General features: G+C 40.7%; 1 protein-coding gene across 1 annotated transcript in view; it reads right to left on the reverse strand.

The window, feature by feature from the left end:
- Positions 1-15527, reverse strand: part of ANOS1 (anosmin 1) — a gene marked incomplete at both ends in the record, with an annotated part of 191849 nt that overhangs the window by 49277 nt on the left and 127045 nt on the right. Inside the window, one exon of the mRNA XM_079727038.1 lies at positions 4073-4295. Coding sequence (XP_079583164.1) covers positions 4073-4295 — 223 coding nt within the window. The remainder of the gene's footprint in view (positions 1-4072; positions 4296-15527) is intronic.

The following is a 15527-nucleotide window of genomic DNA, read 5'->3' on the forward strand; positions in this document are numbered from 1 at the left end:
TATATTTCAAATACTAAGAGATTCATGGAAATAGTAAATCAACTCCATCATTACATCAGATCTTTTTGGGAAGAAACAAACTGATATAGGATTAATTCCTGGTTAGCACCTGGTAAAGTAAAATGACTGTTGTGTCACGGCCACCTACCTAACTGAAGGCCACAAACTACTCTGAATCTTTACATTTGGAAAACAAGTTCAGCTTTTCTCTTTCCCTCCCCAAACCAAATGTCCCAGTTGGGAGTGAAGACAGGCAGTAAGATACTAAAGCATCACCTCTAGACAGAGGACAGTCCAACTAAGCTGTAAACCAGACCTAAAATAGGGGAGGATCAAAGGAAAACCAGTGCCCCGACGAACCGGAGCTTGTGTTTCACCCGTAGAAGACCAGCTTGTGAATTTCCCACAATCTCACGAAGGTGTGCGTGTCAGAGACCAGCACCTTCGGGCCTGGTTTACCCACGGTAACATGGTCAAGTCTTCCAGGGGGCTGCTTCTCATCGTCTTTACTTGAAGGGTGAAGGAAAAGCTCTCTTTCATTTTCCTTTGTCTCAAACCCTAACACCAGTCTGTAAAGTTAACTCAGGCGTCAGCCAGGGACAGTTCTCACAGCATAACCCAAATTAGATGCGCACATGTCACGCGGGACATTCTGCTGATCATTTTTTCAAAACACACAGTGTTTTGAAAAACTCAAGTTTCCAGCATATAAAGCCTTCAAAGGTATGAAATCAGCCCACAGCCCATCTTCCTTTCTACAAAAGTGGACCAGACAGAAAGGATATATGCGTTTCCATGTATTTTAAAAATTTTTCATTAACTCAATAAGCGATAAAAGGAAAAACAGGACAGCGGATGGCACATAGCAATTTATGGCAAAAGTTAAGAAAGTGATCGGTCCACTTCAGTGAGTGTGTGCATATGACCACCCTGACGAGGAACTGCTGGGCCGGGTAAAGGTTGGTGTCCCTTGATTTTGCACCCCGGTGCTCACCCAGTACAGGTCATAACCAATGTCAGGCACTGCCCGTAACTCCTAACACACAGTCAGTAATTACTAACTGAGCTAAAATGTGTCAGTACTTGTAGATCCAGGTGACATCAGTCCCTTTTAAACTCAAAATGGGGAAGACAGGGCTTCCTTGGTGGCGCAGTGGTTGGGAGTCCGCCTGCCGATGCAGGGGGGGCGGGTTCGTGCCCCGGTCTGGGAGGATCCCGCGTGCCGCGGAGCGGCTGGGCCCGTGGGCCGTGGCCGCTGGGCCTGCGCGTCCGGAGCCTGTGCTCCGCGATGGGAGAGGCCACGGCAGTGAGAGGCCCGCGTACCACAAAAAAAAAAAAAAAAAAAAAAAAAAAAAAAAAAAATGGGGAAGACATTCAGAAAATGCCCTCTGGGATTTCCTATGACACTTCAATAAGTAAATAAGGAATGAATGAAATGGACATGAGAAACTTACAGGTTTGCCCAATAGAATTTGGTTCTTCACGAGGTATACTTTGTATCTAATTTAAATATTACAACTCCACAATCTAGTTGGAAATAAAGTTCAAAGAAAAACAGCTCCATGTTATTTATGAGCCTAAAAAATACTGATAAATCAGTGATTGTATTAGATTTAATCTATTTGATCTTGATCTATCTTTTACTTGAGCTATAATATAATAATACAGGGGTGCTCAAAGAGGGCTTGAAGTTTAGGGTCCTATTACAGTAACTGGATAGAGTCAAAATAAAAATGACAGGAGAGCTGGCCCGGGTGGGAACACGCATTAGATGCATTGTGGCCGCCAACCACTGGATCCCCTCAGAGGCGGCCTGCGACCTCAGACTCAGCACTTGTGAACGGACAGCGGGACTGGTCCAGCTCAACTAGCGGTGCAGCTCCCTCTTCCTAAGGAAAATGCCTGCACAGACGTGGTGTGAGCAGAGACAGGCAGGCAAGCTCATTTCCCATCGGTTGTTTGGGGCAATAAGAGGGCCCTTATGAAGGTGAGAAAGGACAGTGACAGCTGGGCCTCCAAAGATTGTCAGGTTGATTTGCATGCATGTTGTCTGGCTGGATACATGTTTTTCTCCTCACAAAGCCAAGCGCTGGGTCAGGAAGGACCCTTTCCCAGAGAGGCCAGGGCCATCAGCACCAGAACCCTCTTCTGATGACTGTCAGATGCTCCCAGGACATGGAAGCCAGCCTTCATTCAGAGAGCAAGGAAAAAAATCTCTATGTAGCGTTGTGTGTATATATATATATCTTTTCAAAATAATACTATTTTATCCTTGTGCTCATTATGCAAAAGTCACTGTCAGGTCAAGAGAGTCTTTTGTATTCCATCTGTGGTTAGTGCTCCGTGAATTGCCTCTGTCCACAAACACCCAGGTCAAGACTTACTTGTAGAAGAAGTCTTACTTGTAGTAGAAAGGTGACTTCAGCACTTGAAAAAAGCCCATCGTATTAAGCTTAAATCGCAGGTATCTTTTAATCGTTAATCATTTACGCTGGCCCTTTATAGAATATTTCCCAGATTCTCGGTGAACCGGGCATACTTGAAATTCATACTGACTGTTCACTGCTTTCACATGAAAAGCACATTTTAATGTATAGAGTCCTTTAACCGCCTTACTTTTAAAACAAAAAAGGTTTTACAAATGGGTTTTCAACAATCATTCTAAAAGCATCCTATTTTTATGGTAAATGCTGATACTTAAATAGCAAATGATCTATAATAACTGAACAGGTTTCATAGTAGTAGACTTTTAAAAAATTAAATGGTGTTAGATTGGGCAGAAGTGATTTTACGTAGTTTCTAATAAAAGGCATGGAAACAATAAAACTTTAAATCCATTAAGGAAACGTCAGTCTGTTAAGAAAGGGAAAGCAGCAATTATTTTGAATTTGAGACAGTATTTGTGCCAGGTTTCCAAGGATCTTAGGGGAAAAAAATGGAAAACTGGATGGATTCCATAGATTTCACATAAGAGTACTTCCAAGTGACAGCTGGAGGAGGATGGCACAGGTATGTGACTTCTGGGAGACCTGAATTGTTATAAGCCTAAGAATGGACTTGTGAAAATAGTCAAGAAGCCCATAATTCAGAACCGGCATTGCAACAACATATGCTTGATGCGTGAGAGGGAAAGTGAGAGAAAGCAAGACAGATTTCTCTTTCTACTTATAATGAATAATGCCTAGCGACTGATTCTATTTTTCTCTTCCAATTAGACCTAAAAAAGTAACGAAATGTTATGTCTCCCATAGTATACTTTTTGGCATGCCAAACTATACATAATACAACAGCATCGGTTTAACATACAAGAACTTTGTCACACTTACAGAAAGAGGCATGTAACAGCATAAAGGAGTTAAGTGCCCTAGAAACTGCCTATGGATGTAAACCGTTACATCGGCTAAATTGTTGGATAACTTGCATCCCTATCTTTTGGAAGAGGGCAATTCCTCCATCTGGGAACTTAAGATACTAATCAAAATATTGAAAGTTCCCTGCAAGCACACTTCTGTTCTTGGATTATGCCAACAGAAAACCCCACAAAATTCATGCGTCTATTAAGCCTTTTTCAGCTGGGCCCCATCGCCAGCCTGTTTTCCAAGGATTTGAATACAGTCACTCCAAGGTAGCCAGTGGAGCTTCATTCATTTACTCATGTTGGAAAAAAACACAAAAAAAGTTCCTGAATTGATGGTGGCCTTCCTACGTGTTAACTTCTAAAAGAATTCATATGATAGAGCCATTATTTTATAATAACTTTAAAGGGAGTATAATCTATAGAAATACTGAGCCACGATGTTGTACACCTGAAACGAATACTGTAAATCAACCATACTTCAATAAAAAATAAGAAGAATTCCCATGAAGGATTTACTCCAGCCCAATATGAGTTCACTGGGGCTGATTTCTATGGCCCAGTAAGTATGTTCAGATGTTAGTATGTGGCACAAGGTAAATTTTCTTACAGTTCTCTCTTCCCTTCCAAGTCACATCTTGGACACCCTCCCTCACACGCACACAAACCCCCCTGTGACCCTGGAGGTCCCCCCACCCACTCCACTCTGCCCCTTACCTTTGTACAGAGTCTTGGGCACCTGGCAGGTGTGTCCACATCCATTGGAACAACACTTCTTAACCCCAGAGCACTCATTGTCCACTTCACAGCTTTCGACACAGGCGGCGGCAAAGCCACTGGCTTTCTCGGGAGCTGGGCAATCCCCCTGCTTTACCGACAGGATGTACTTGAGGAATTCACAGCTGGTCAGGCATTCATAGTTCTTCTTGGGGAACAGAGGCTGGGAGAGAAGAGAAAAAAAATTCTCCCGTTAAAGACACATGGAGTCTGATTTCCAAGACATCGGAAAGGCAGGTCAAAATTCTTACTGCGTCAAATTCTCCCTTGAATTGTTTACAGAGTAAATGTACTTGCTTTCTTTCCCCCTAAAGAAGTGATCTTTTATGCTAATTTTTTAAAGGACTATGACCCATGACTTAGAACTTTATTTTACATGCAACAGATACACATCAATTACACATACACGCATTCACAGATTATCGTTACATTCTGAGTTCTGATATTGTAAATTTAATGTACATCGAGACATAAATACTCGGACAATTAAATACCAGGGGAAAATTTCACACTCTTAATTTAATTACCAAAGGTAGAAAACTAGAAACACTAGCTAGAAAAAGTATAATTTCAAGGTTTGAATTAGAATTGTAGATGAGAATAAAATTGATTGTTAATAATCATATATAGGGCTTCCCTGGTAGTGCAGTGGTTAGGAATCCGCCTGCCAATGCAGGGGACACGGGTTCAAGCCCTGGTCCGGGAAGATCCCACATGCCGTGGAGCACCTAAACCCTTGCACCACAACTGAGCCTGCGCTCTAGAGCCCACAAGCCACAACTACTGAGCCCGTGTGCCACAACTACTGAAGCCCGTGCACCCAGAGCCCGTGCTCCACAACAAGAGAAGCCACGGCAACGAGAAGCCTGCACACTGCAACGGAGACCCAACACAGCCAAAATAAATTAATTAATTCATTTAAAAAAAAAAAAGTTAAAAAATTTTTTAAATTAATGATATATAAAATTTGAAAATAACATAAATTGACTGGATTAAAACAGTGTCTCAATTCAAGAACTTTCCAGGTAAAAACAGAAGAAAGGTCATGCTTTCAATACTGAAGTACCACAAATCTGTAGCTAGTTAATTTAAATTAAAAAAAACTTCATAAACATTTAAAGCATCATCAGTTCTTAAGTTCTTAAGGCTTTTCTCTCTTATTCACTTTCACAGCTCATTTTTCTGTTAGCTGCTAGATGTGTTTTACTTCATTTTTTTTTTTTTTAGTATTTATTCATTTATTTGGTTGCACCAGGTCTTAGGTGTGACAAGTGGGCTCCTTAGTTGCAGCTCCTGGGCTCCTTAGTTGTGGCATGCACGTGGGATCTAGTTCCCTGACCAGGGATTGAACCCAGGCCCACAGCATTAGGAGTATGGAGTCTTATCCACTGCACCACCAGGGAAGTCCCTTTTTTTTTTAAGGATACTGAGTTGGTATGGTGTGGGTTTTTTTTTTTTAATAAATTTATTTATTTTTGGCTGTGTTGGGTGTTCATTGCTGCATGCGGGCTTTCTCTAGCTGTGGGAGAGTGGGGGCTACTCTTCGTTGCAGTGCGTGGGCTTCTCATTGCAGTGGCTTCTCTCGTGGAGCACGGGCTGTAGGTGCGTGGGCTTCCGTAGTTGCGGCACATGGGTTCAGTAGTTGTGGCTCACGGGCTCTAGAGCACAGGCTCAGTAGTTGTGGCGCACGGGCTTAGTTGTTCCGTGGCATGTGGGATCTTCCCAGGCCAGGGCTTGAACAAGTGTCCCCTGCATTGGCAGGTGGATTCTCAACCACTGCGCCACCAGGGAAGCCCTTCATTGGTTTTTGAAGTTCTAAATTCAGGTCCAAATCTAAGTTAGGAATCAAAGAAGCATGTGAAAGGACCTGGAACAATTATAGAGTTTTGGCCAGCTTTCCTCTTTCAACAACATGTATACATTACATGCACTGAAAGAAGCTACTTAAGTTACTAAAATCATTGGCCCCTGCCACACCGGCTGAGATTTGCAAGTAGGCATAATTTTATTAAATCTGGCAAGTGTTCACTGCTTGCTAAGTTAGCAATTACAGGGACTTAGTTTGCACTATGTATAATCAAATCAACTCACGGCAAACTTCTTCACACATGAAAATGGAGTATAACTTGGGAATCAGATAACAAAGTAAGGGCTGTCTGTTCATATGACTCTAATCATCTTCAAGCCAACTGCCACGCCCTTGAACTGGGAGGAACAGGAAAGCAGGAGCTGCTATCTCCTCCCTTTACTGATTTACTCACCGAGCTAACGGGCCAGAATTAAAAACAAATAAACAAAAACACTGGTGGAGACAGATCTGCAACACTTGTTCCCACTGAGTGTAAAAGAAGAATGATCATAATTAGCACAGTAATTTGGATCTTCCAGTTGATGTAGGGTTGTTCTGTACAATTCTTTTCCTTTTTGCTACGGATTCAAACATGTGATTCTTTTGTGTGTGGGGGGGGTGGGTGTTTTGAGGGCCATGGAAACAAATCGGGAATCAAAGAAAATTCCTCTCTGCACTGGAGCTTTCTAGACTGGTCCCTGAGCTTGCAGTGTTCCAGATGACATTATGACTATTATATTAGATTGTGTACACGGAGAACTAGGCAGGGCTGTACCAAGTTAGCTCCTAACAGCTACTCAGCAGGACTGGACTCATGGATGTATCTTTTCTTTTCCCACTGCTCCATGTTTCCTGTTTAACATTTCCAAATTCTTCTGTTATTCTGATCATACGTTACAAGAGCCAAAGACAGAGAGGTGGCTCCACTTCTCCTACGGCATGACCATCCACAAGTCTCCAACATGCCCCCACCAGGCCCAGCACTGAAATCTGCAAGGAGGGAACTGGGGCCCCTCGGAATTTATAATAAAGAAATAGTCTTCAGTCCTTGAACTTAAATGAAGATCATCTTACAAATACGTGGATTTGGTACAGTAATCGTATAGAGGCGTTCTACTTAACAGTTCTATTTGTTCAGCTCTACTGAAGGCAAATTTTGATGTTCTCTATCAATTATCTTGGATAATCCTCTTGGATTAGGTTGAAAACTATTAATGGTCTGAATATAAATTAGAGAACATATGGTATCTGTACACAAGGTCTCTCCCCATGTCTTTAATCATTGCTTAATGAGAATTTACCATTGAATGGAATAAGGCAAAAATGCTCATAGGTGATAGAAAACGATGTGTGAACATGAGTATTCTACATATAAAGAAAATGTGTAAATTGGTCCCCTGATCACCAGTTGGAAATCCTGTGAGCAAAAGATCATTTGGGTGCAGGAAAAGAAACATCTGACCTTTAAGCGTGTCGTATTTCTTGGGCTATTACAAGTTAATAACTCATAGACTTGTCAAGAGGGATGTGAACATTTTAGCAAAGGTGCGGGTTACCCAAACCACAAGCAGTGTCATGCCCCTCAACTTCACAGAAATGAAAACATGCATGGCAACAACAGATGCATCTACTAAATGCTGCATTTCTTGTTTATACAACTGCCTGCAGTCTGTTAAGGCAAATTATGAACTGTAAAACTATGTAACTACAATTCCTTTATAAAACTATTCATATGAATAATTTCACACAAATAACCATTTCGCCAGGTCACTGGCTCGAGTTTAAAATTTGGAGAAAACGTAGTTACTATGCTGATTAATTTTTGTTTGTTTTTTTGTTTTTTTCTGCCCTGTCCATACACAGAAATAAGAGCGGAACAGTCTTCAAAGATCATGTATTCTTCTAGAGTAGTTAGTGCCTAAAAGATGTCATTATGCATCCAAAGACGGGCTCAAAAAAGCAAAGAGGTGAAGGAAAATGCCCTTGGGTGCATTGCATTAAGGGGAAACTCCTCCATATTTTAATAAACATTCTACACAATATTAATAAATTCTTATAAATCTCTCCTACATCCCATCTCTTAGCCCAAAACTAAAATGTGTTTTCAGTGCCTCACTTAGGCAACACAGTAATAAGCTCATCTTTCTTGTGGCAAATGGTAAAAACAAAGTGAAATACTAACAATAGTCACTAACTGTTCTTGGATGCTTTTTAAAAAGATACTATTATCTTCATTTTGTTTGGTGTAAAATGCAAGGTATTGCGCAATACAATAATTTGTGCAGCAATCATGGAATGATGAACACAAACACATCAAATTCAGTAACACATACTAATACGTTAGAAATCATATAAATATGAGGCCTCAGATATGGAGAAAACTCTGCATTTGGTGTCTGGTTCAATTCACCAGACCTGCACATGTGCGCAATCACAATACACAGCCTTGGCAAGGAGCCAGGGCCTGGGGGCTCTCTCCTGGCTCCAGCCAACACACAGGCATGCAACCTTCAGTGTGGACCCCTGAAATGAGTTCTCCACCATCGCCGCCACCCTCACCAGTGACAAGCCGAGGAACCAGCCGTGGTAGGTCATTGCTAACAGCTGCCGGGGGTCTCCCACCCCGTCACCTCTACCAGTTGCTTTCCTAGCTCACCCCACGTACTCCTCCCCAGGCCCTACAGCCAGGATTATTTCCATTTCACAAATGAGCAGACAGAAGCTCGGGGAGGCTGTAATTTATCCAAAATCACAAACAAGTAAGAGTGTGGGCCAGTGTTTATCTAAGGGCTGCCCCGTATCTCAGGGTAAAATTAGAAGATGGCTAAGCCAGTGGCTTTCAACTTGCTTCCCTACTAGGATAACCTGGGGGCTTCTAGCATTCTGGAAATATCCAGGACTAGAGCAGAGGGGGAAGAATGCACGTGGGTGCACAAACACACACACTTATATACCTGTATACATGTAAATCATATGTATATGTATATATATATATGTGTGTGTATATATATATATATATAAAAATCAAAAGGGCAGTTATAGTCCACAAATACTGATAAGAATGAGCAACACTGAGATATAGCTAGCACCACTGAATTTCGACGATAAAAATATAATTTTTCAGGCATCCAGGTAGAGAAGGCAAGTTGGTTATGATGGAGAAAATAAGGTTTCTCCCAGGTTAATTTGTCTCTATAAAATTTAATGTGTGACGGCAATACAGCAGTGGCTATATAATACTAAAGAATATATATATAAAAAATCAGCTAAGTGGTTATTCAAATAAACATGTGACAGAAATATTCTCAAAGACATAAAGACTCAGAGCATATAACAATCATGAGCCTTTCTTGCAAAACTATGCAATGGTAAAATTCAGCTGTTCCACAAATTCACAGAAATAAAGACTAGATGGGCTAGCACAGCACCCCCTGAAAAAAAATATAAAGCGTGTACTTACACATTATGTGAGAAAAAAGTTTGTGCAAACCCATGTGGACATCAGGTATAACAGTAGGCAGAGCCTGTCATGAATAATCTCAAAGAAAATGGTATATTTTAAAAAGACACTGAGACATGATCCAATTTAGAAAGCCAAAAATAAAGAAATTAGCATAAAAGAATTACTAATCATTTTGTCATCCACATAAATATAAAACTAAAATTGAAAAAAGTAGGAATTACAGTTTTAAAAGATAATATGATATAATAAAATTAAAAGAATACGTCTTAAAAAACCGGCAGGTTAGAAGGAATGGAGCAAGAAATCTTGAACTTAATTTTAGGACATCTGTATTCAGGGCTATGATGTACTGCGGCAAAACAGTGCAGAGCGAAATCAGCAGAAGGGAAAAGGCCTGTGGGGAGAAGTCCAGAGGAAACCAGGTGCAAACGTTCCCAGCGGAGTCACACAGGATGCATTAAATTCCTCCAGCCATGAGTTGTAACAACACGTGTGAAATGCTGTCAACCAGAGAAGTCCAGGGGAGACTTGAAGCCCAGAGCTTTTCTGGGGGGCTGGTCACATAGGCACCTCCTGCATACCATGTACCAAAACCCAGACTCCCAGAAGGAAACAGGTGTCAATAGTTTAGGAACAGTGATATTGGTCTGTAGTTTTCTTTTTGTGTGACATCTTTGTCTGGTTTTGGTATCAGGGTGATGGTGGCCTCACGAAATGAGGTTGGGAGTGTTCCTCCCTCTGCTGTATTTTGGAAGAGTTTGAGAAGGGTAGGTGTTAGCTTTTCTCTAAATGTTTGATGGAATTTGCCTGTGAAGCCATCTGGTCCTGGACTTTTGTTTGTTGGAAGAGTTTTAATCACAGTTTCAATTTCAGTGCTTGTGATTCGCCTGTTTATATTTTCTATTTCTTCCTGGTTCAGTCTCAGGAGGTTGTGCTTTTCTAAAAATTTGTCCATTTCTTCCAGGTTGTCCGTTTTATTGGCTTATAGTTGCTTGTAGTAATCTCTCATGATCTTTTGTATTTCTGCAGTGTCAGTTGTTCCTTCTCCTTTTTCATTTCTAATTCTACTGCTTTGAGTCTTCTCCCTTTTTTTCTTGATACAGACCAATATCACTAATGAACACAGACGCAAAAATCCTCAACAAAATACTAGTAAACACAATCCAACAACACATTAAAAGGATCACACACATAATCAAGTGGGGTTTATCCCAGGAATGCAAGGCTTCTTCAATATACGTAAATGAACCAATGTGATAAACCATATGAACAAATTGAAGGAGAAAAACCATACGATCATCTCAATAGACGCAGAAAAAGCTTTTGACAAAATTCAACACCCATTTATGACAAAAAGTCTCCAGAAAGTAGGCATAGAGGGAACTTGCCTCAACATAATAAAGGCCATATATGACAAACCCACAGCCAACATCATCCTCAATGGTGAAAAACTGAAACCATTTCCACTAAGATCAGGAAAAACACAAGGTTGCCCACTCTCACCACTATTATTCAACATAGTTTTGGAAGTCTTGGCCACAGCAGAGAAGAAAAAGAAATAAAAGGAATCCAAATCGAAAAAGAAGAAGTAAAACTGTCACCGTTTGCAGATGACATGATACTATACACAGAGAATCCTAAAGATGCTACCAGAAAACTACTAGAGCAATCAATGAATTTGGTAAATTAGCAGGATATAAAATTAATGCACAGAAATCTCTTGCATTCCTATACACTAATGATGAAAAATCTCAAAGAGAAATTAAGGAAACACTCCCATTTACCATTACAAAAAAAAAGAATAAAATACCTAGGAATAAACCTACCTAAGGAGACAAAAGACCTGTATGCAGAAAACTATAAGACACTGATGAAAGAAGTTAAACATGATACAAACAGAGATATACCATGTTCTTGGATTAGAAGAATCAACATTGTGAGAATGACTATACTACCCAATGCAATCTACAGATTCAATGCAATCCCTATCAAACTACCAATGGCATTTTTCACAGAACTAGAACAAATAATTTTGCAGTTTGCATGGAAACACAAAAGACCTCGAATAGCCAAAACAATCTTGAGAAAGAAAAACAGAGCTGGAGGAATCAGGCTCCCTGACTTCAGACTATATACTACAAAGCTACAGTAATCAAGACAGTATAGTACTGGCACAAAAACAGAAATATAGATCAATAGAACAGGATAGAAAGCCCAGAGATAAACCCACGCATATATGGTCACCTTATCTTTGATAAAGGAGGCAAAAGTATTCAATGGAGAAAAGACAGCCTCTTCAATAAGTGGTGCTTGGAAAACTGGAAGCTACATGTAAAAGAATGAAATTAGAACACTCCCTAATACCATAAACAAAAATAAACTCAAAATGGATTAAAGACCTAAATGTAAGGCCAGACACTATAAAACTCTTGAGGAAAACAAGGCAGAACACTGTATGACATAAATCACAGCAAGATCCTTTTTGACCCCCCTCCTAGAGAAATGGAAATAAAGGCAAAAATAAACAAATGGGACCTAATGAAACTTCAAAGCTTTTGCACAGCAAAGGAAACCATAAACAAGATGAAAAGACAACCCTTAGAATGGGAGAAAATATTTGCAAATGAAGCAACTGACAAAGGATTAATCTCCAAAATATAAAAGCAGCTCATGCAGCTCAATATCAAAAAAAACAAAACAACCCAATCCAAAAATGGGCAGAAGACCTAAATAGACATTTCTCCAAAGCAGATATACAGATTGCCAACAAACACATGAAAGGATGCTCAACATCATTAAACATTAGAGAAATGCAAATCAAAACTACAATGAGATATCATCTCACACTGGTCAGAATGGCCATCATCAAAAAAATCTACAAATAAGAAATGCTGGAGAGGGTGTGGAGAAAAAGGAACCCTCTTGCACTGTTGGTGGGAATGTAAATTGGTACAGCCACTAGGCAGAACAGTATGGAGGTTCCTTAAAAAAAAAACTACAAATAGAACTACCATATGACCCAGCAATCCCACTACTGGGCATATACCCTGAGAAAACCATAATTCAAAAAGAGTCATGTACCACAATGTTCATTGCAGCTCTATCTACAATAGCCAGGGCATGGAAGCAACCTAAGTGTCCATCAACAGATGAATGGATAAAGAAGATGTGGCACATATATACAATGGAATATTACTCAGCCATAAAAAGAAACGAAATCGAGTTAATTGTAGTGGACCTAGAGTCTGTCATACAGAGTGAAGTAAGTCAGAAGGACAAAAACAAATACCGTATGCTAACACATATATATGGAATCTAAAAAAAAAAAAAAAAAAAAGGTTCTGAAGAACCTAGGGGCAGGACAGGAATAAAGACTCAGACGTCGTAGAGAATGGACTTGAGGACACGGGGAGGGGGAAGGGTAAACTGGGACGAAGTGGGAGAGTGACATGGACATATATACACTTCCAAATGTAAAAGAGATAGCTAGTGGGAAGCAGACGCATAGCACAGGGAGATCAGCTCGGTGCTTTGTGACCACCTAGAGGGGCGGGATAGGGAGGGCGGGAGGGAGACACAAGAGGGAGGGGATATGGGGATGTATGTATATGTAGAGCTGATTCACTTTGTTATACAGCAGAAACTAGCACACCACTGTAAAGCAATTATATTCCAATAAAGATGTTAAAAATAAATAAATAAATAAATAAACAAACAAATAAAATACAGGGAAGAAAAGAAAAATAGTTTAGAACAGTGAGCCCCTCTTCTCAGTTGGGGATTGGTGGGAAAATCTCCCCCCGCCCAAGTCTAAGTTTCCAGAAGCCAGCCAAGGGCCAACCTTTTAAGCAGGAATTTCTAAGGACAGGTTTGCTATGATAACTCCTCCGCTCAGGTAACCATGGCTATTTCCAGATGGTCGACTTTGGAGTAAAGGTTAAGTTTAAGTCTCCTGTGCAGTTTGTTATATAAATGTTTCAGTGGGCATATATAATTTCTATAAAAAATAAAGACATTATACTGTTTAAAAAAACAACCCACACTGCCAGTTGTATCTTTCAAAGAAGGCAACTAAATACTAAGTATGCATGAAATAGGAAAAAGCATTCTCCGTTCAAATGTTTCTAATTTATGCTTGGAAATGAAATTATAATTTGCTTGGAAACTCAGTTACACATCCTAATTTATTGAATGTGATTACAGTTAATTTGGTTCCCAGGCAAACTGTAGACCTTGGCCATGAATACTGTAAAATTAGGAGAAAATCAGAAACATGTATTTGAAAAGAGTCACTTTCCTATGAGTACATGCCCCTTTTGCTAAATTAGAGTCATCTTTACGTGTGTTTCTCTCAGCTTCCTCTTCCTTGGCTTTTCTATTTATTTTGAAGGCAAATGTGACACGCTGTATGAGGGTATCAACGGACAAACCCTCCACTGGGAGCATCACTCCAGAGTCATGCTGGAAGATCTTTGGAAGATCGCCAGGCACAAAAATAGCTCCAAAAATTCAAATTTTTCTAGAGAATCAGGGACAGTTAGGACACTTGATAAACCACCATTTCCTTCTCTCTCCTTCGTCCTGCATTTCGTTACTAGGAGCTACCAGGCATGTCTATGAATAATTAGCACCCCCCACCAACCGAAGCCTTTACAGACTGACTCAGAAGCCAAACTGGCATTCTAGGTACTAGGGATGTACTGATGAACAGAAGACAAGCGTGACAGTTAGGCCGCACTATGCTTGCAGTTTATGTCTCTACTAACAGACAGGTGACATCATTAAGCAGTTTCACTTGTATTAAAATAGAGGGAGACACGGGAGGTAACGCAGGTCCACACACGTGAGGTCAAAAGATGATTAGACAAGGAGGAAGCTTTTAAGATAGGCTGCCAACGCTTAGCGTGAGTTAACTGGGTAAGCGCGGTGTGGGAGGGCCGAGGACTATTCTAGAAGGCGACGATGACAAGTACGAGGGCAGAAGCAAATACAGGGCACTCCATGCACGGCAAACACATCAGTAAGGCAGGAGCTGCGTGCGGTGGTGACAGCATTCGTGCTGCAAGTCTTGGTTTCTCCAAATGTAAGAGGGGAATAACGATAATACTTATTGTGTACTATGACCCTAAGCATTGATGTATATTAAACACATGGCACAGCTTCGGCCACATAATCATGCTGAAATTAGGGCTAGCCCCGAAAAGAAGTATTGGAGTTTTAAAACATCATTCTAGAAATTCTACAAAAAAAAAAAAAAAAAACAATGAGAAACAAGAGGTTAATTATAGAGTACGTAACATCCTCATATGAAAAATTTCTTTCAGGGAGCAATAAATTGTCAAGTTGTTAAATGTACATATTTACTCTGATTTGTAGTTTTAAGTTTCTAACATGTTTCCATCTGAGAGAATTTTGCAAATACTGTCCCAGCCAAGTTACAAGCAAAATCATACTTCAGAAAAGAGATACACTTTCACAGTCTTAGAAATTATAAAAGGTCTGTATCCCCAATTCCAATGTCATCAGCGGGGCGGGGGGTGGGCATTCCCCGCACAAACACCAAGCAATTCTCAGACCCCCGCTGGGTGTTTACACAACTCAACTCAATTCTGACGCTATCTTCCTGGAGACGGCATCAGACCCCACAGGTCACGGGCTCAGTCCTGTATACAGGACATCCCCTACTGCCTCTGCACAGGCCAGTTCCAAGTTCAGGTTGTCGCCTGTGCTTCTGAGCAAAGGGCTACAGATTGGAGGTTCCAACAAGCCCCACTCAGGTTCCATTAGTTTGCTAGAGTGCCTCAGAGAAATCAGAGCAACATTTTCCTACTGTACTACCAGTTTCTTACAAAAGGATGTAAGGCGGAAACAGCCAGGTGGAAGCCGTGCATAGGGCACGGTATGGGGAAAGGACACAAGATACTTTTCCCAAATCTCCACGTGTTCACCAACCAGGAAGTTCTCTGAAGCCAGTCCTCTGGGGGTTTGATGGAGGCCTCATTACTCGGGCATGACTGATCAGCTCATGAGCCGCTGAGGACTGAAGTCCATGTCCAGCTCTTCCCTCCTTCCCTTAAGTCAGA

The sequence above is a fragment of the Hyperoodon ampullatus genome, assembly GCF_949752795.1.
Source record: "Hyperoodon ampullatus genome assembly, chromosome: X".
In the NCBI taxonomy this organism is placed as follows: domain Eukaryota; kingdom Metazoa; phylum Chordata; class Mammalia; order Artiodactyla; family Ziphiidae; genus Hyperoodon; species Hyperoodon ampullatus.